The sequence below is a fragment of the Onychostruthus taczanowskii genome, unplaced genomic scaffold, assembly GCF_017590055.1.
Source record: "Onychostruthus taczanowskii isolate IOZ18803 unplaced genomic scaffold, ASM1759005v1 scaffold14, whole genome shotgun sequence".
Classification (NCBI taxonomy): Eukaryota; Metazoa; Chordata; class Aves; order Passeriformes; family Passeridae; genus Onychostruthus; species Onychostruthus taczanowskii.
The window spans coordinates 2,319,459-2,339,567 of NW_024498573.1; the positions used below are offsets into that span (position 1 = coordinate 2,319,459).

At 47.8% G+C, this 20,109-nt stretch overlaps 1 protein-coding gene across 1 annotated transcript in view; it reads left to right on the forward strand.

Moving 5' to 3' along the window:
* The window catches only part of ERGIC1 (endoplasmic reticulum-golgi intermediate compartment 1), a 57,659-nt gene extending 39,699 nt beyond the window's left edge, over nucleotides 1–17,960 (forward strand). The window contains exons 6-10 of the mRNA XM_041397558.1: nucleotides 656–760; nucleotides 3,481–3,541; nucleotides 4,602–4,702; nucleotides 7,290–7,412; nucleotides 14,159–17,960. Coding sequence (XP_041253492.1) covers nucleotides 656–760; nucleotides 3,481–3,541; nucleotides 4,602–4,702; nucleotides 7,290–7,412; nucleotides 14,159–14,266 — 498 coding nt within the window. The 3' untranslated portion in view covers nucleotides 14,267–17,960. The remainder of the gene's footprint in view (nucleotides 1–655; nucleotides 761–3,480; nucleotides 3,542–4,601; nucleotides 4,703–7,289; nucleotides 7,413–14,158) is intronic.
* The last annotated feature ends 2,149 nt before the right edge of the window (nucleotides 17,961–20,109 follow it).

Here is a 20,109-nt window from a genome sequence, read left to right on the forward strand (position 1 = left end):
ATGCAGAGTGGTGCCATCAGAGAAACACCAGGGCTCATTTTCTGTCTTGGAACTGAGCCTTTAGGTGAAGGTTGTGTTTTTCAGTTCTTTGTATTTCCCTCCATTAACAAAAATTAAAAGGAAGGGCCCCTGCTAGCTTCTGCCAAGGGGAAGATCTAGGTTAGTTTTTATGGGATGCCCACATGGGTTTGGTGGTGGATTTTCTCTTTATATAAAACTCATTCTTGCACACAATCTCAGAGGTAAAGTTGCTCATGACTGGTACCAGAAGAGAAATACATCCCCAGCTTCCTGGGCTGCTCTGCAGCAGTGGGCCCGTTTGCAAGTGCCAGATGTGGGAGTAAGACATTGAGCAAGAGAGACAGGAATTTTATTTTAATAGGGATGAAAGACATAGCCTTAAGTGCTGGGAATCCCTGGAGCTGGGAGTGACCCACTCATCACCCCCTGGTCAGGAACATCAGCAGTGTGGGGGTGCCAGACTGTGGGGCTGCAGGACTTGAGTGCGGTGGTGTTGGTCAGCTGCAGAAAGGTATCACACATTCTTCCATCTTCCTGGATGGATCCAGGCATTCCCATGTCACATCACAGAGCCTAGCAGTGCCTTGAGGGATAAAATGTGAAATCCTGTCTTCCCTGTCGTGGCTAATTTTAGGTCCCTGGTAACTTCCACGTGTCGACGCACAGCGCGACGGCGCAGCCCCAGAACCCCGACATGACTCACGTCATCCACAAGCTCTCATTTGGGGACAAGCTACAGGTGAGTCCTGAAAGTTCCCTGGCTGTAGGGGAATGCAGTGAGAGTGGTTTAATATTAGACACTTTGGTTTCATGGAAGGCCTGTGTGTCCCTGCAATGTAAGCTCAAGGCTGGAAGAGTTCACAGCTGCCACCAGGAGCAGTGTCCAGTCACAGAGCAACTGTGCTGTGTTCTTCTGAAACTCAAAGTGCTTTTGGAAAACTCCTTGGAGAGAGTTAGAAAGGAGGGTTTGTGGCTCAGCAGAACCCTGGTTTTAGCATGAATGCAGCAAACAAGCCTTTCTGCCTTTGTGGAGGAGCAGTGATGCACTCAAGGAAGATTGTCTGGCTACTGTGTTCACCACAGCAGCAGTCAAGCTCTTTTTAATTCTCTTCACTCTACTTGTGTAGCAGACACTTATTAGTCAAATTTGCTCTGTGAAACACAAGTTAGACTTAGCACTGCCAGTTCCCTGCTGGGAAGAAGCTGAATGCATGCACTTGCCCAGTGGATAGAATTTCACCAGGTGCTGCAAGTTATGTAACATTACCTGATTTCTCAATAAGGACAGATTACAGCACTTCTCTAGCCTACTTCCAAGGAGCTGCCCTCACAGGTGGGAGTTCCACATGTGCACACCCAGCTTGAGACTCACCCTAAACATTGCTTACCCGTAGTCTCTCTGTAATCTTCTTTCCTCAGCACAGACGTCTCATTAGTCTGCTCGTTGTACACCCACTTCCAAACCCCTTTTTCATGCTAACAAGTCTAAGCGTTGCTTTGTAGTCTTCTGATTCTGCTCCCGGCTTGTTTTAGGAATTATCTTGTGTGGGAACGAGGAAATATTAGCGTATAAATAAGCTTGGCTTAATGTCTGTAAAGCACACTGAGATTATGAAAAATAGGAGGTGAGTGGTAATAGGGAGTTGTGCAGCCTGCGTGGGAAATGGGTGCTCTGAGGAAGCATTCCCATTGTTTTATCATGGAGTGCTGGAGCAGGGCAGCTGGAGTGTGAATCAGCATGAAGGAGGAGCCTGGAGAGACAAGCAGCAAGTGTCTTCAGTTCTTGTGGTGAGAAACCTGTCTGGCAAATGTGGAGTTGGCTCCTGACTGGGGCGAGTTCAGAGGAGTGTTTTCAGAGTTGAGGATAACTGCTCGTGGTCTGAGCGCTCAGGGAGGGAGCACGTAGGTGCTGCAGGCAAGCAGCAGCTCAGCAGCACAAATTAAAGAAGGATATCTTCACCAAACAGGTGCTACCACGACTCAGCAAGCAGTGAGAGCCAGCAAGTGTGGGGAGCTTTAAATCTGCCTAGGTGCACCTTTGAATATTTCAGGTTGTCTCCACCTGCTTTGATGTAATAAAAGTTTATATTCCTTGCAGAGGGTGAGGAGCTTCTCATTCATTTGTGTCATGTGCTGGGAGTTTGTTCTGTGTGGGTTGGGACTGACTCTGCCACAGTGATCCACTGAGGGACAGGCTGTGTTCTCCAGAAAAACCAGTCTCTTTGAAGCAGAGATTTAAATATCATCTGGCACTGAATGAGCTTTGAGGCTTCATCAGTGCTTTGTGCACAATAGTGGCAGACTTGCTGTAGATTTTTCATCCTCATTTAGATGAGATCAGAAGAAAAACCTGCAGCATTAAAACTCCTGCAGTGAGTTCCTGTGTGTCAGGTAACCCAGTAAGGAGAGGGATGAGGAGAGCAGGAGATGATGCCTTTTGACTATCAGGGGCAGGCAACTCTCCTGACAAGGTTAAAGCCAGGATTATTTAACACCATAATGTAGAACTCAGTAAAAATTATGATTAAAAATGCAACATCTCCTATTTCCACATCTCTCTCTCTACTGAGTTACCTGATGGCTGGACGTAGGAACTCATTGGTTTGAATTTTGGTCTTGATGAGGGGAAAATCTACCACAATTTTGAATTGGACCTCCAGATAATCTGTAGGAGACTTCTTAGCTGTATCAAGAATGGAACACAAATCCTCCTTCCAAACTCTTCTTCCCTGTTGTCTGACTTAAGGTCAGGAATTTCTGGGTTGTGGAGTTTTTGTCCTTTCTTTGTACCTTGTGAGCAGCACAGCCTCTGACCTGCAGCTGCTGCCATGGGCTTTTCCCTGTCTGGAGAGTTCACACATGGATGATTGTGTTGCTGGAGATCAGACTCCAGGTCACAGTGTGTGCAGGGCATGGAAATGCTGTTATTCTGGGCAAACAGATACTCACAGGCCTGAAATCAGCTGCAGGAAGAGCTGAAGGGATGTCAGTGTTGGGATGTGTCCTTCCCACCTCCGAGGCTGAGTTGTACAGACCCAGCTGCCCTGACACGAGCCACCTCTGGAGGAGAAAACTGCTGAGTTTTAACCCCAGTGTGACTCCCATCTGTTTCCCTTTCAGTCTGATAAAATTAATTTCACAGTTAACTCTGCAAAGCTCTTAGGAAATACCTCACGGTGGAAATTTCACAACTGGCCTCTTCCAACTGCAATTCCTTTAGCTTTGGAGTGGTTTTGGAGTTTCATCTCGTAAGATGTTGTGAAATCAGCTTTTTCACTTGGAGCCAGCCACTGTGATGATGGTCACTGAAAGATATTCGGGGTCATCTTCTACTGGGTTGAGGCTTTGTTTTTTTGGAAGGGTTGAATCAGGCTGATCCCCTGCTTACAGGGTAGGGAAGCAAAGGTCAGGAGTATCAAGTCAGAGCAGAGTTTCTTCATCCTCCTTTTTGCTTTCCAGGTCCATAACGTTCACGGAGCATTCAATGCCTTGGAGGGAGCAGACAAGCTCAGCTCAAACCGTGGGTATTCCTGGGAACTGCAGCTCTCAGCCACCCTCTGCAGGAGGGAAAGCAGAGCCATTCATGCTGTATCCAGAAGTCTTTCATGTGCCTCTTTAGCCAAAATGATCCAGACATTGCTGGCTGGCATTTCCATTTCCTCCAGTGCTACAGAAAAGGCTTAGCCCACAAGGTCCCCTGCAGTCCTTGTGGAGTTTTTTATCCATATCCTATGCCTGTAGTGTCCCTTTGCTGCTGTTACTTCCACCAGAACTTTGCCTTGTACTTGTGTTGCAAATTAACTTGAAATTTTTACTCTGTGGATGGCAAAAAGGGACATTTTTATGGCCCAGCACGAAAAGGAAAATTCAATGTGTGCTACAATTCAATGTAGAGAGTTGTCTCTCAAATATTCAGGCTCCTCCAGGACATCAGTCCTGTCCATTTCTTGGAACAAAATTTCTCTGGCTGTTCCTGAAGCTATACAGTTGTGGTTTGGGGATTTTTTACCTCCAGAAGCCAAATGTCATCATGTTACACTTGGCTAGAGGATCCTCCAGAGATGTAATTTAGAATTCTGTTTTAGAACTGTTTTAGCAGACACAAAAATTGGAATGAGCCATTTAAATAATGAAAAAAAAGAGTTAAGAAAAAAAGAGTTAAGCAGCTGTAGGAGAAAGAGGATGAGAAAGCAAGAAAGAAATGAAGCACACAGGTTGTGATAGCTCAGGTTTTTTAGTCACAATGATCTCAGTGGGCTGCAGCCCTAACCTCAGCCAGTTCCTGATTTAACCAGGCTGTTCGTGGTGGTGATAAAAGTGTTACCATTTATAGTTGCAAGCAGTTAGGAGGGTTGGAGTAACCCAAACCTTGGGTGGGTTGTGGTCCTACAGATGTGGTGGGCGGCTTCTGGTGTCACCCAGGCACCCGCCAGAGTTCTGAACAAAGGGCACAAACGTGGCATGTGAAGCTTTGTCCCTGAGATAAGGAGGAGGGAGTCACCCTTTTTTGTGACTTGTTCTGTGGGCTGGCTCCTTTCTCTCAGTGCTAACGTGTCCTTCCCTTCCTTCCCTGAGCACAGCCCTTGCCTCTCACGACTACATCCTGAAGATCGTGCCCACGGTGTACGAGGACATGAGCGGCAAGCAGCGGTACTCCTACCAGTACACCGTGGCAAACAAGGTAAAGCAGCAGCTGCCTCTCCATCCAGAGGCTCCTCTCTGCATCCCAGAGGATGCTCAGCCACCGTTCCTCCCGCCCTGTGGGTTTGTAGGTGAGCAGTAGCCTCTGCTGGGAGAAGGAGGAACTGAAGCTGCTCGGAGTGGGGCTTTTCCTGCTGCTGGAATTTGCCAGGGTTGGGGTTGGGAGGGCTTGTCAGAGCAGGTGGTGCTGGTGCTTTCATTCCTGAGGAAGGTGTTCTTCCTGCTGGCGTGCTCACCTGTCAGTTTGGCTGATGTGGGTTTCTGTAAGTTGTGTGGGAGGTGTTTACAGGCTGTTGTGCCTGGCAAGGTGATTCTGAATGGAAACTGGAATCCAGCTGAACACACAAAACATCACTTACACCTGGTTCTAGGAACTAAACAGTCTCAGTTGTGATGGATAGATGAGACAAATCAGCAGAGTTTTTAGCTTTTTACAAATGTTGATTTCAGGCATTAAGTCACTGAACTGTAGCAGCAAATATGTGCTGGTTGAGTATTTCACAGTCCCTGCATTATGATAGTGAATTATCACAGAATCCATTCATTTGGAAAAGATCCAAGATCACCAAATCCTACCAGTGACCAATTCCCACCTTGTCACCCAGCCCTGAGCATGAGTGCCACATCCAGCGTTTCAATAATTCAATGTATTGAATTATTTAAGGAAAAAAAGGACCCTAATTACTTTATACAGTAGAAAGCATCTTCCAGTTGAAAATTATTTGCCATTCAGGTGCTAAATGAAAGTCCAAAATCTGTTTGTAATATCTAATTACTTCTAGTTTGCTCTAACTGATAATCAAGCACACACTCTCCTGGACTAATTCTCAGATTAATGTTCCTGACTGGTGACTTTTGGGCTTGCTTGTATGATGTGTCCCAGGGATTTGGACATCTCCCTCTGTTCAGATTACAATGAATTTGTTCTGCTTAATGTCACAACTGCTGTTCTGATAAGACTTGTGTGACAAGAGTTCTGAAAGTAATTTGGAAAATAGCAGGAGCTTTTGACACTTCTGTGAGCTTGGCTGCAAATTGAGGCGTTCAGCCAAGTCTGACTCATTAGGGCAGGATTGCTGGTGGGGAGAAGGGGAGAGGAAGGAAAAAATGAGGTCAGTTCTATCAAAACTGAGGTGCTGAGAAGCACTGTGCTTTCTTCTCGTGGTGCTTCAGTCCTTCACTCCACACTGAGCAGTGGGAAAGGGAAATGGGAAGCCCCTGGAAGAGTCTGGCACAGAGTGGCTGCTGTGAGGAGAGTCTGGAGGGTATAAACTCTGTCTCCTCTCTTAGCTCCCCTGTTTCCTGCCTTCCCACACTGTCCCAAAGTGAGCTGCAGAACTCCAATAAAAGCCTGAGAATGACATGACTGGGGACTTCTGCTTCTCTTGTCATCATGGGATGAACTACCTAAAAATAGGGAAATTTGGGATTTATATGAGATGATTGAAGATAAGTCACCAGCACACAGAGAGCAAAATTAATTTTGCTTTGTGTCATGTTCACGAGCGTCCTGTTGCTTGCTCTTTTTTCATCTTTCTGAAGTATTTGAGGCTGTCTTTGCCTCTTTGTGTAGGAGAATTGCACCAGGAGGGGAGATGTGAGCTGGCAGCCTGTCACAGGGCTGAGGGAGGGAGAGGCAGCCTGTGCCACCCTGGGTTCTCCTTGGACTGTGGCTCCCCAGCCTGCTTTCCTGGGGTTTTTCTTCACTCTGTGAATGTCTGAAAACTGATACCTATCTCCACTGCCAGCACAGACAAAATATTATCTCAGGAATGATAATATTGATGTGGCTTTAGTTACCAGGCTGGTGCTGGTGCAGGGCAGTGTGTCCTGCTGGGTGCTGTCCTGTGCCTGTGGCTGGCACTGGACCTGGTAGGAAACAAATGGATTAAAGGAGAGTGGCACTGGAAATCTGGAAGATGTCTCTTCCAAAGCAGCCTGGGATATTTTTTGAACCTTTGCCAATATTTTTCGAAGCTTTGCCAATATTTTTCTGTATGCAGTTTCATCCTGGCTTTCAGCAGGAGTGTTAAACGTGGTTTGAACATGGTTGCAGATGATTCATACTAAGAGGGCAAAGCATTCCCATTGCCAGTGGGGAGAGGGCCTGACGAGGGAATACAAGGACAAGGAGGGATTTTCAGGTTCTTACAAACTAAATTCCATTTGTTTGGTGAATGATTTATATACAAAATATAGACATACAGAACCAAAACTTCATCTGCATCCGGGCTGTTTGTATTTAAATAGAGCAGATCTAGGATGGAGAATCAATGACAGCCTTCCTGTTTAGTCCTGTAACTCTGAATGAAGGTGAGAGTAATCACCACCACTCTGTCCCCAGCTCTTTCATTGTCAGCCTGTAAAGAGATTGTTTTCCTCTTTGATAAGGATGGGAGGTGAGCAGTCACACAGGAATTCTCTGCTTCTTTCCATCTGGTCACTGCTACAAAGCAGTGGGGTGAAGGCCAAACCCACGGAGGCAGTTTTCTGGCAGACACTCTCTGGAATGAGTTTGCTCACACTTTGTGCCATTTTCTCCCCTTTTTGCCCCTGTTTTTCCCCAGGAATACGTGGCCTACAGCCACACGGGCCGCATCATCCCGGCCATCTGGTTCCGCTACGACCTGAGCCCCATCACAGTGAAGTACACAGAGAGGAGACAGCCTTTGTACAGGTTTATCACATCGGTGAGTTACCCAAAACGCTCCTTCTCCCTTCCTCTGCCTGCCTTTCATGTCCCTCCTGAGCCTTTCTTGCCCAGAGGAGCTGAGTTTCTGCCTCAGGGCGCTGAGATGTGGTGGGGATAAAGCAGCACATCACTGGGGTGGTGCTGGACTGGGAGGTGACTCCAGTGCTCTGACAACTTGATTTAATAGCTGGGCACAAAAAGAAGGAAAATTAACCTATTCCAGAAGTGCCAGGCTCTGTCTAGGCAGGATGGACTCTATTGCAGCATGCCAGAAGTTTAGAAGTAAAGCTGATGTGGTGAGCAAGAAAGCTGCAATGAACTGCTCACTAATGATGAGATCAAATGTGCAGAGAATCTGGAGTGGTTGGGTTTGGAAAGAACCTTAAACCTCATCCCATTCCACCCCCTGCCATGGGCAGGGACACCTCCCACTGTCCCAGGTGCTCCCAGCCCTGTCCAGCCTGGCCTTGGGCACTGCCAGGGATCCAGGGGCAGCCACAGCTGCTCTGGGCACCCTGTGCCAGGGCCTGCCCACCCTTTTCCACCCCGAAGTCATCCTGGTCTCACCAGAGGATTTTTATTTGTTCAGGTGAGGGAAGGAGAACTGTTAGATGCCACAGAGCTGCCTGTCCTTGCTATCTGCTGGTATTTAGGTGATTTTTGCAGTAAATAGGAAGAAAACTGGCAGTGTTTTCTTCTCCTCAGCCATTTTTCTCCTCTCCTACAAGACACTGAATTTTTTTTCCCTCCTGACCATTCCCTTCTCCAGGCTGAACAGACCCAGGTCTCTCAGGCTTTTCTCATGGGAGGGATGCCCTTAATCATCTCTGTGGCCCTTCTTTGGACTCTCTCCACTATTTCCATGCTTCTCTTGTACTGAAGAGCTCAGAACCGGGCACAGCACACCTGGTGTGGTCTCAGCAGTGCTGAGATTTTATCAGCCATTTTTCTCCTCTCCTACAAGACACTGAATTTTTTTTTTTTACACTGAGTTTTAATCAGTGCTGCTGCCTGGCTTAATAAGGAGTGCCACTTCCAGGTATTTACTCCTGAGTAGAAGTGGAGAAGAGCAGTATTATCAAATTCCAGAGGTGTTTTCCTGACGAGTTACATTTGGATGTGTCCAGAGAGCATCCTGCAGTCCTGCTCTCAGCATCCAGAACAAAGCTGTGCTGGCCAAGCTGCTCATTAGGCAAAGAGCTATTTAAAGATCCTCCAAAACTTTAAAAAAAAAAAAGTGTCTTCAGGGAGTTGGCTTAAAATTGAAGCTGCAGTGAGCTGTGCCAGTGAGGCATGGTGGAATGTGAAGCAGTTGATAAATTGGCTGCAGTGAAGACCTCAAATTCTGATTTTTAAACTGTTTGACTGTTTTAACTGGAATTCACATAAACAGTGTGGTGGAGTTGCACTTCAAGATTTTGATTTTGTAACTTTTGATAAACAGCAAGTTCCCTTCACTGAACTTTAGACAGTGAATAGAATACACAAATAACCAGAGAAGGGGGGCTTGAAGTAAAACCTAAATGTCGTGGTGAAAAACTTTCTCTTCTTAGCACGTCTGCTTGGCTTCGAAACATAATCCTAAAAAAGGTCAAAAATCAGCATTTCATGACTTGGCATCTCATTCTGCCTCTGCTTATTTCCCTAAAATTGTGCTCCCAGAAGTTTCTTACACATCTTGTTGGGGGTGAGGGTGTGGAGGTGTTTTCATGGGAAATGATGAGATAGCTGGGATTATTCTTTAATTTTATTATCAGCATTGATTCACTGCTGATCTGCCATTATATGCCCATAAAAAGCATCTTTTTTGAATGATGTCCTCCTTCTGAATTGACATAAGGGACCACAGGAGAGAATTTCCTCCCAGCTTGCCACAGTGACATTTCGGGTTTGTATCTCATTTGAATTTGTATCCCATAACCTCAAAAACTGAAATGTGTGTTTCCTACTGAGAATCCAAAAATGGAGCAGCAGTTCCACTTCTGTTTCTGATAAGATTTAAAGGTTGATTAATTCTCATTAAATAAGAGTTTCAGTTTCTCCTCTTCCCCAAAATAACAGTGCTCTCCACATACCCTGTTCCTCACTGGACTCAGTCTGAGTGTTTAATCACTGGCCCAAGGATGAATTTTGCCCTGTTCTGTCTTTAAAGGTAGCCAGGCATTTCCTGGCTGCTTAAGGGAAGTTTTGCAGTTGATTTTTGGCTGCCTTGTTTGGTCCTGTGAATGGCTGTGGTGTCAGGCAGCTCCCTGGGGCTGTTCCAGCTGAGTGTCCTCACTCCGGGGGGTGAGGATGATGCTGGTGGCTGTGTCAGGATGTCACACAGGTGTGACAGGCACAGGCAGAGCCTTGTTCCAGGGGTTGGATCCTGGCCCTGCTGAGCTGCTCTGGGCTCCTTTGGGCCAGGATTGCTGTTCAGGAGAGCAGCCTTTTCTCTGCATCACAGCTGGGCAGGGGCAGCAGCACTGCAGAGGACCTGAGCCCCTGCAGCCCTGCCCTGCTGGATGACATGGTCTGTTCTTCAGCCCCTTCCTGCATCTCCAGCCTGGCCTTTTGCATCACAGCTGCTCTGGAGACCACTTAGTGATGGCCAGCACTGGGCTGAGGGCCAGCAGGGGCTGGGCTGGGGCGTGTGGAGTCACTGCCTGGCCATGGAAAGCAGCAGCTTGCTCAGTTTAAAAACCACAAGACACGCTCTGGGTTAGGGGCTCCTTCACTGTTTACTTGGGCTCCCCTGTGGCTTTCACTAAATTCAAATTAGTGCTGGCATGGGGGTGATCCTGGGCACTCCAGAGAGGCTTCAGGGGTCAGTGATGGAGGGAAGGGCACACTGCTGAGGGTGATGCCATGGGAGAGGGGTGTTGGCTGCCCAGCACAGAGCCAAAGCATCTCCTGCTGCTGGCAGGGTTATCTGGTGCTCTTTGTCACTCATGGCTTTGCCCTCCAGAGCCTCAGCACTGCAAAGAGCAGGGTTACAGCTCTGTAGCAGCATTCCCACATCCTCTCTGTCCCCATTCTAACCCATGCCTGCTCCTTAGATCTTTGTGGTGTGAAGAATTACCCTAATTTTCTGTACCATGTGAGAGGTGCTTCCCGTGCAAAGGCTTTGCTTTAAAATAAGGGGTTTTTTTACTTTGCATGTCATGCTCAAAAAAGGTCAGTACTAAATAAGATTTTACATTTCTTGTGGGTCAGTGCTGCCATTGTCACTGTTCCATGAGTTTGTCAGGGATCCTGGAGTTAAGCACAGACACTTGGCAGTGTTAAACACAGGGGTGTTTTTTGCCTGTCAAATTGCACTGCTTAAAATCAACTTATCCCTCATAAAGAGAAGCCATTCAAGACCTCCTGGTTGAGGTTATGGAGCAAGGGGAAAAGTTTCACTGCTGAAAATTCATGAGTTCCTGTAAGTAGCCAAACTGAAAGAAGGTTTTATCAAGAGTTCAGTGTAGGGGCTCGGATGGGAGAGCAGGCAGAAAAGCAGCCAAAGTTCTGCTGAAACATTCAAAATCCAAATAAATTTTTTTCCTGGTATGAGAGGACTCATCTGGCCTCTAGGTGTGAAAAAAAAAAAGTTAAACTGGAAGCAATGGAGATGGTGGGAACTGTAGCAGAGTGGTTGCAGGCAGAGAAATTTCAGCCGTGGGAGCTGGTACTGACAGGTGTCACAGTCCTGTGGCATTTTTAAAGCCAAATAATGCAAAATGTGGTGAAAATCTCTGGGTGGGATTCTGCAGCTTACCTTCCTAGGAATTGCCTGAGGGTTCTACTGATCCCCTCTGACTTCAAAAATCTTTTTGAGACTTTGGGACATCCCAGAGGAGCACAGTCATGTGGCTGACACTTGCCTTTCTGTCACCTTGCTGGCAGCCTTGCCTCCTCCTGTGTGTCCCCTGGTGTTTTCCTTTAGGCACCAGCCTGCATCCCACTCTGCTGTGACCTCCGTCGGTTCAAGTTTAATTCCTCATGTCCAGAGAGCCCTCACTGCTGGGATTATTCCACTTCTGTCTCTTTCCCTTCATCCTTCCATGGCTGGGGCTAATTCCTCGTGTCCAGAGAGCCCTCACTGCTGGGATTATTCCACTTCTGTCTCTGTCCCTTTGTCCTTCCATGGCTGGGCCTGAGTCCCACATAATTCCTCATGTCCAGAGAGCTCTCACTGCTGGGATTGTTCCACTTCTGTCTCTGTTCTTTCATCCTTCCATGGCTGGGGCTGAGTCCCACAGACCTCACGGAGCTAAAGGCAGATCATTGCCAATAATTCATTCCATTAAACCCATAGAAGTGCCTGATGCCTTCCTCCCCTATCAGAGCTGTGGTGATGAAGGAACATTTGGTGCAGCTCCTGTGCTGACCTGGAGCCCAGCACTGGTCCCCAGCCCTTCTTTCGTCAGCAGGACTCCAAGCTGTGTGTGCAGGAGGCCCCGAGCCAGTGCCAGGTGTGTGTGACTCATCCCCACTCAGCACTACAGAGCTCTGCAGATGAATTTAGATTTTTTTTCTATTCCCCAGCCCCTTGTGCTGCTGCGCTGAAGTCAGATTTTCCTGCCTGTGATGCAGAATCTGCGTGTTGGACGGGGTTTGTGTTTGTGCTGTGACATCTCCCGTCAGCTGAGCTGAAATAACCCAGCTCCATGGTGGGCATTTCCCCGGGGAGTCACCCTGTGTCACACCCCGAGGGACAGCAGGGAAGGGGGTACAGGAGCAGGAGCTGGACTTGTCCCCTAAAAATCTGCCTTTGCCTCAGGCTGCTGCTCTGGTTTTAGCAGCCTCGATCTGCTGGAGTGCAGAGTGTCCTGCAAAAGCCAAATTTCCTGCAGCTCCTTGTTTCACTGAGCTCAGTAATGTTCATATCTTGGTAATAAATGCACATGGAAAGGAGCTGTGGTTCTCACTGCTTCACCCTTAATGAGCAGTTTGTTCCATCCCCTCAGCGCTGCTGCTGCTCTCACGTTGGTTTTTGTCTTGACTCTGCCCATGGGGTGCTGTGTGGGAGCAGAGACGTGGCTGGGTGTACGTAGTGTGGCACCAGTTCCCTTCTGGGCCAGCTCTGCTGCACTTTTATAACATTTATATTACATTTATCATGGAATCATTTAGGTTGGAAAAGACTTCCAAGGCCATCGAGTCCCAGCTGTGCCCATCCCCACCTTGTCCCCAGCCCAGAGCCCTGAGTGCCACCTCCAGGGATGGGCCCTCCAAACCTCCCTGGGCAGTTCCCGTGCCTGAGCACCTTTCCATGGGGAAATTCCTGCTGTGCCCACCCTGAGCCTGCCCTGGCCCAGCCTGAGGCCGTTCCCTCTGCTCCTGTCCCTGTTCCCTGGAGCACAGCCTGACCCCCCGGCTGTCCCCTCCTGGCAGGAGCTGTGCAGAGCCACAAGGGCCCCCTGAGCCTCCTGTGCTCCAGGCTCAGCCCCTTCCCAGCTCCCTCAGGGATTCTCCAGCCCCTTTCCAGCTCCATTCCCTGCCCTGGGCACGCTGCAGCCCCTCAGGGTCTCTCACCACCAGAGGCCAGAGCTGGGCACAGCCCCCACGGTGTCACCTCAGCAGTGCCAGCACAGGGGACAATCACACCCTGCTCCTGCTGCCACGCTATTTTTGATGCAAAAACATCTGAGTTCTGCTCAAGACTGGCTTCATGCAAACCACCTGGTGGGGAGGCAGAAGTCAAACACCACAGGAGGGGAAGAAAGTCCCAGGGTGCCACCAGGCAGTGTGACACACCACAACCTAACCTAAAAATGTTACCAGCCATGTTCTAATTGCACACTTCTAACTCCCCAACTCCCACATTTTTTATTTCATAACTGTGGTGCTCTTTTAATTTGGTCTTTCATGTTGTGTAGGACGAGGTGGTTCTGAGAAGAACAACGGGGTTGTGAGAAGGGGAACAGGATGTGGAGCTTATCTCCTGACAAGGGCCTGCCTGGGAAAAAGGGGATTTGTTACGAGCTAGGAGCTGAAGGAGAGAGTAATCCCAAACCAGTGAGCCATTGTAGCAGGGAAATATTTTGTATTGTTGGTCTCCTCCAGCCTAAATGACTCTGTGACTCTGTTTCCACAAAGACTCTGGTTTGACAGAATACACAGAATATTTCTATGTTTTTGTAGCACTTGAGAAGTGAAGTAGGCTGTTAACGTTAATCAGGAGATTAATTTTTTCCCTAACTCTGTTCTTGGAAGTAATTACATGTTTTAATTTGACCCAGGATGCAGATCTTGTGTGGAAAACTCTGTCCCACAAGGAGTTAAGCTGGCTGCTGTGAGCAGCCCTTGTCATGGAAAGTGTTAGGCAGAGCTGTGGTGTCACTGGGAGCTGGGTTTCTCTGTTACTCACTGCCCTTCACGTGCTTTTTCAGAATCTTCTGCCTGTTTCTAAATTATCTTGTGAAAAGGGGGAAAGACTACAAGCCCGTGGTGTTTATAACAAAAAGCAGTATAGGAAGATGTGAGCAACACAGAGCTTCTAAAAGCTGAGTTAGGTGGAGTTCAGCCCTTAGAGGAGCAGTGTTTGTGCTGTGGGAGCTGGGATTTGTGGTGGGCTCAGGCTGTGAGGAGTTCAGCACTCATTTATTCCACTGCAGGGAATGGTTTTTGTGAGTTATCCTCGTGGAATTCCGTCCCAGTGCTGTTCTCACTGTGCTTCCAGAAAACACCCCAGCAGCAGGATCCCTCCTGCAGTTCAAGCTGTGTAAAAGTTCCCCTCTTTGCTGACAAAGGTGTTTCCTGTCTCTGTAATTGCAGATATGTGCCATCATTGGAGGAACGTTTACTGTAGCTGGGATCCTCGACTCCTGCATTTTCACAGCATCAGAGGCCTGGAAGAAGATCCAGCTGGGCAAAATGCAGTAACCATGAAACTCTACCCTCGACTCCAAGGACAGGAGCAAAGATTGAGAAATCTACCACTACCTGTTTTTGTCTTTATTTTCTATTTGATTGAATCAGTATGTTTTTCTCTAATCAGGCTGGTCAGTGAAGACGTCTTCAACAAATCAAAGAAATCTCCATGCATTTCAGAGCTCTGAGAGGGAAAAATCAGTGGAATCAGGGTGTGGATTTTGATTCCCTCCCCCCAGAGAGAGAGGTTGAAATGCCATATGAGATCTAAGTGAGGATGGCAGTCTGTCCTCTGGGAGGTTCCCATGGCAGTGTACAAACTAGGGAGTAGGTGGCAAAGAGCTGAACTGTCTTGTGGCACTTTTTGGAGTTCTGTTGGATTTGCATGATCAGACAATCGACTTTTGTATAGGGCAGAATTACACATGAGGAAGAAATTCCACCCATGGTGCCAAAAAGGTGATGTGTCTGTTGGTGAGGAGTGGAAAGTGTTAGTCCCCACAGCAAACCTAAGAGACAGAGGGCAGAAATAACACCAAGAAATGTTTTGTATTTCTGTTGAAAGCTCAGTTGTTCAGATACAACCTTTCTAACCAAGTGAGAAAAGACCAGGAAGCCTTCCTCAGCTACCTTTTCCTAGGTAATCTGTGATCCCAGCAGTGGAGGGCATTTCTTTTACTCTGGATGTAAAAGTGGTTTCGTTTCTTCCCACTAACTGAATATCCAGTCTTGTGTTTACAGGTGGCATGAAGTAAAAACCAAACTGAGCAACACAGTTTTATGTGGCCTTTGCTTTGAAAGGGAATAGTTGTCTTTACAGCATTAGCTTTTCTTTCTTCTGTTTCTAAACACAGACCACCCAAAAGTCTGGATTCTGAACTTCTGCTTTATTATTGTTGTTGTTGTTTTTGAAAAAAGATTTTGTATTCTCTGTGCTCAGAAAAATGGTGCAGCCCTCTGGGTGGATGAGCACAGCTTCCTCTCTTGCTTTGTGTGTGTGTGTATTCAATACACCTGTCAAACACAGGAATTCTGACTTTTCAGGATTTAAGGTGCCTCCCTTTTCCTTTAAAACTCAGCCAGGCTTCTTTTCTGAGCCCTGGACTGACACTGCTCTCCCACAGGTACACAGGGCAGCATTCCCACAGGCTGACCCTTGCTGGGAGTTTTGTTTGATCCCTTTAAAAAGATTCCTGAGCTTCCCTGTCCCTTCCTTCAAGCCTTGTCTTCTGGAGCCTCCAAAACACAGAGGTGTGAGGGGAAAACTCCTGCCAGGGGCGTCTTGCATGTCATTTGGTCCCAAAAATGAGACCAGATGCCCACCAGTGCATTTTCCAGAGCCTCAACAGTGTTCCTTGGGTAGTGACAGTCTCCGCATGCCTTGTGAATGTCTGAGCTGAGGATACACAAATTTTAAGTCTTTCAGGATGGATTAAACAAAAATAATAATAAAATAAAGATCTTGAACTCAGTGCTGTAAATTTTAAGATGGGTGCAGGGTTTCTCTTGGATGATATCCATTGCCTTTTCCTGGAGGCAGAATATCCAAACTTTATGCTGTGATGATATGAATTGTTGAATATTCAGTGTTATTGTTAGAGTCAGATGCATTTCAAAAGAATTCCTGATTGTCTGTTCAAATTGTCTCCTTGCTTTGGAAGCAGGGAAGGTGTAGCCAGTTTTACCCACCCACCAAAAAGAAGGAGCCAGCTCCTCTCCCCCTGCCATGCTCTGCCCTGTAGTGACTTTGGACAGCATTGGAATTTTTCCCTGTTCTTCTCTGGACTGATTGCTCTTCCTTTAGGTGCAAACTGGATTGTGCAACTTCCTGTACCCGTTCATGTATGGGTAGATTTTTTTTTTTTACTTTCTTTTTTTTTTTTTTTGTTTTTTTTTGTTTTTTGTTTTGTTTTGTTTTGTTTTTTGTTTTGTTTTTTTTCCCCTTTTACAAAAATGAACTTTTTCAATGAAATGCTTGGGTTCATCTGGGGTGTGTGTCCATGTGCCTGCAAGTGGAACCCTCTGGATGTGGGATTTTCCATGGCAATTGCTTCTTCCTGCTGGCTGAAGGATTTCCTCTAATCCACTGTGACCAGCTGAAACTCACAGCTAAAATGTCCTCATTTTTCCTTTTGGATTTGCTGAGTCTTTGCTGACAGCTTGGGAACAGTGGATTAAAATGATGAGATTTTTAATATTTTAGCATCTTCCTTACACTGAGATTTATTTGGTGCATCCTTCTCCTGAGCTGGGCAAGGGGAGATCTTTGCAGTACAGTTCATTTTCTGAAATTTCTCCTCTGGTGCAATTTCTTTGACACAAACAGAGGTGGTCGCAGATTCTTTGTGTCCCCTGGTGTGTTATTCCCATCCTTTTCCCCATTCCCTGTCTGTATTAAACTGCCTCCTGTGCAGTCCAGGCCAGTTCTCTAAACCAGACCAGTGAAATTGGTTTGTTTGGGGTTTGTTTTTTTTTTTTGGAAGTAACACACTTCAGCGTGCCTGCTCTCTCTGCCAAAACATCCCCTGCAATAAGGTAATAAATCACTTTTTTGGGGGGGTATTTTTTTTTTTTTGTTTTGGTTTCTTTTTTTTTGTTTTGTTTTGGGTTTTTTTGGGGTTTTTTGTTTTGTTGTTTTTTGGGTTTTTTTGGGGTTTTTTTTGCAAGATATGGAAATCAAATTGTACTCAAGTTCTGGCAGGAGGAACAGTCTGTCCTTGGTTCTGTAAACCAGGTCTGAGCCTTTGAGAGCTGCCAAGCCAAGGCCACCTTCTGGGGCTGCTGGGCTTTGTGGTGAGCTCGTCCTGCAGGCTCACACCGCGGTGCTGCATCGTGTGTTTGCAGCAGAATCTGCTCTTCACCTCCCCAGCTGTGAAGGAAGGCACTTACTGCCTCTGCACCCATGAGATCTCACTTTTATTCTGAATTTTCTGAAGAGAAAATGAGCTTAGTCGTGCTTTTAAACGTCCTTGCAAACAAAAGAATTTCGAGTCAGAGCAGAAGGGAACCCTGAGTTGTGGAGTTCTGATTTTGCCCTTTCATGTCAGTGTTTTTATAGAAGAATTTGGGTATCCAAAAAAGACATCCCTTTAGGAAATATTTGAAACTCCCACTTCAAATCATTCCCTGTAACTGCAGACTCCACCCTACGGTGAGAACTTGAGGCATAGGATGCTTTGCAGTGGTGGAGTTAAAAACTTCTAGCTCTAGGGAAAGTTATTAGATGTATTCTAGGCAGTATCTGGACTGCTGAAGAAGATTTTAAAAAGAAAATAAAATGGAAATGGGGTACAAAAATCCAGGAGAGATGAGTCTGTGAACGTTTGATCTGATCTCTCAAATCCTTGCATTTATTTGCGCTGTGAAAAATGAGATTTGCAATGTAGGTGGCCCTGTCTGCCACCAGCTCCTGAGTATTTCTCATTTATTGTTCTTTCTCTGTGTGACACGGGGCTGTTGGGGCTGGGATGAGTCTCTGCTTTACAAGAGTTTTTAATTTGCAGATTGGGGGTGTCAGTTTGTCCCTGGGGTGTGGGAGAGGGGCAGGGAGGAGGAGCAGCCCTGCCGTGTCTGGTACTGCAATGTTTAAAGCACAAGTCTTTTACATTTCTTCCGTGGAGACTGTTAAGGAGTTCTGGCATTTGTCTTTTTAATTTGCAACCTTATGTTAATAAACTATTAGCCTTTCTAGTTCCATAATTAAAAATAAAACTCTTACGTGTTTTGATTGGCTTCTTGTCGCGCTCCTGTTGCAAAATCAATCCAAAGGGGCTTTTTTCTTTTGTTTTTAATGATGATTTCAGTGAACTGAGCGTTATCACACAATGAAATCACTGGGAGCCAGGTCACTGTGGTGAAAGTTAGCACGAGGCTCTTTTGTAATCAGCCCTGAGTCATGTCTGGACATTCAGTGCTGGGTTTTGTACAGTACCAAGTGTCCCAACCTCCTTTTTTTAAGGAAAGGTGAATGGACTGTGCTTGGCACTTGCTGGGTTTGGCTTTAGTCACTGTGCTCCTTGGTATGTGAAATAACCCCATTTTTGTCCCCCCCCTCCTTTAATGTCCACTTAGCCTTGCTTCATAACTGTTTGGAAATAAAAGTCTGAGGCAATTTTTAAAGATGGAACAGTAAAGGGTTACAGCACAGTGAGTTTGGGCTCAGGATATCTGCACCATCTTAAGAAACAAATTCCCTTTATGTTGAGAAGGTCTTTGTGGAGGAGGAGACTCTGCCTGTTCCAGTGACTGAACTCACATTTCCACACGTGATGGGGTGCTGCTGGAAGTTTCTCACTCTGTAAATGACAAATAAAGGCTCTGGGGAAGGTGTTTGTCCAAATCCCAGCCTGCTGCAACTCAGTCCCAAACTTTTCCAGCTTATCTTTATAAAAAAACCCAGCCCAAACCCAGCCAAGCCAATTAATTGGTTAATTTCTACCAATTTTCATTGAGAATAAATTAATCAATGTCCTGAAAAGATGTACTGGGGCCACATGCACCTGAAAGGGGAATGGTTTGTGCAGGTGAGCTGGGTTATGGGGACAGGGACGGAGGTGACAGTGGCACAGGGGCAGGGGCTGGGCAGGGGAACTGGTGTCCCCTGGGGCTGAGGGACATGGGACTAGTGTCACTGGTGTCCCTTGGGGCAGAGGGACACGGGACTGGTGTCACTGGTGTCCCCTGGGGCTGAGGGACATGGGACTGGTGTCACTGGTGTCCCTTGGAGCACAGGGACGTGGGCAGGGCAGGGCAGGAGGAACCAGTTTCAGCCTCATTCATGGAGAGAAGGAGCTGCTGGTGAAGAGCAGGGCAGGACTGACGGACAGGGGGTGCCCAGGTGGCACTGGGGACATGCCCAGGTGGCACTGGGGACAGTGCCAGCAGGTCTGTACCGGGGATGGTGCCAGGTCGGTACCGGGACAGTGCCCAGGGTGTGATGCTCAGGTGGGCACCAGGGAAGGTGCCCAGATGTGCTCCAGCTGTGTCCCGGGTCTGTCCCAGCTGTGTCCTGGGTCTCACCCAGATGCACTCCGGGTCTGTCCTGGGTCTGTCCCCGCTGTGTCCCGGCTCTATCCTCGCTCTATGCCGGGTTTATCCCGGCTCTATCCCGGGTTTGTCCCCGCTATATCCCGGCTCTATCCCCGCTCTATACCGGGTTTATCCCGGCTCTATCCCCGCTCTATCCCGGGTTTATCCCGGCTCTATCCCCGCTCTATCCCGGGTTTATCCCGGCTCCATCCCCGCTCTATCCCGGGTTTATCCCGGCTCCATCCCCGCTCTATCCCGGGTTTATCCCGGCTCCATCCCCGCTCTATCCCGGGTTTATCCCGGCTCCATCCCCGCTCTATCCCGGGTTTATCCCGGCTCCATCCCCGCTCTATCCCGGGTTTATCCCGGCTCCATCCCCGCTCTATCCCGGGTTTATCCCGGCTCCATCCCCGCTCTATCCCGGGTTTATCCCGGCTCCATCCCCGCTCTATCCCGGGTTTATCCCGGCTCCATCCCCGCTCTATCCCGGGTTTATCCCGGCTCCATCCCCGCTCTATCCCGGGTTTATCCCGGCTCCATCCCCGCTCTATCCCGGGTTTATCCCGGCTCCATCCCCGCTCTATCCCGGGTTTATCCCGGCTCCATCCCCGCTCTATCCCGGGTTTATCCCGGCTCCATCCCCGCTCTATCCCGGGTTTATCCCGGCTCCATCCCCGCTCTATCCCGGGTTTATCCCGGCTCCATCCCCGCTCTATCCCGGCTCTATCCCCGCTCCATCCCCGCTCTATCCCGGGTTTGTCCCCGCTCTGTCCCCGCCGCAGCGCTGCCCTCCGGCCGCCAGGGGTCGCGGCTCGGGGCCGGGCCGG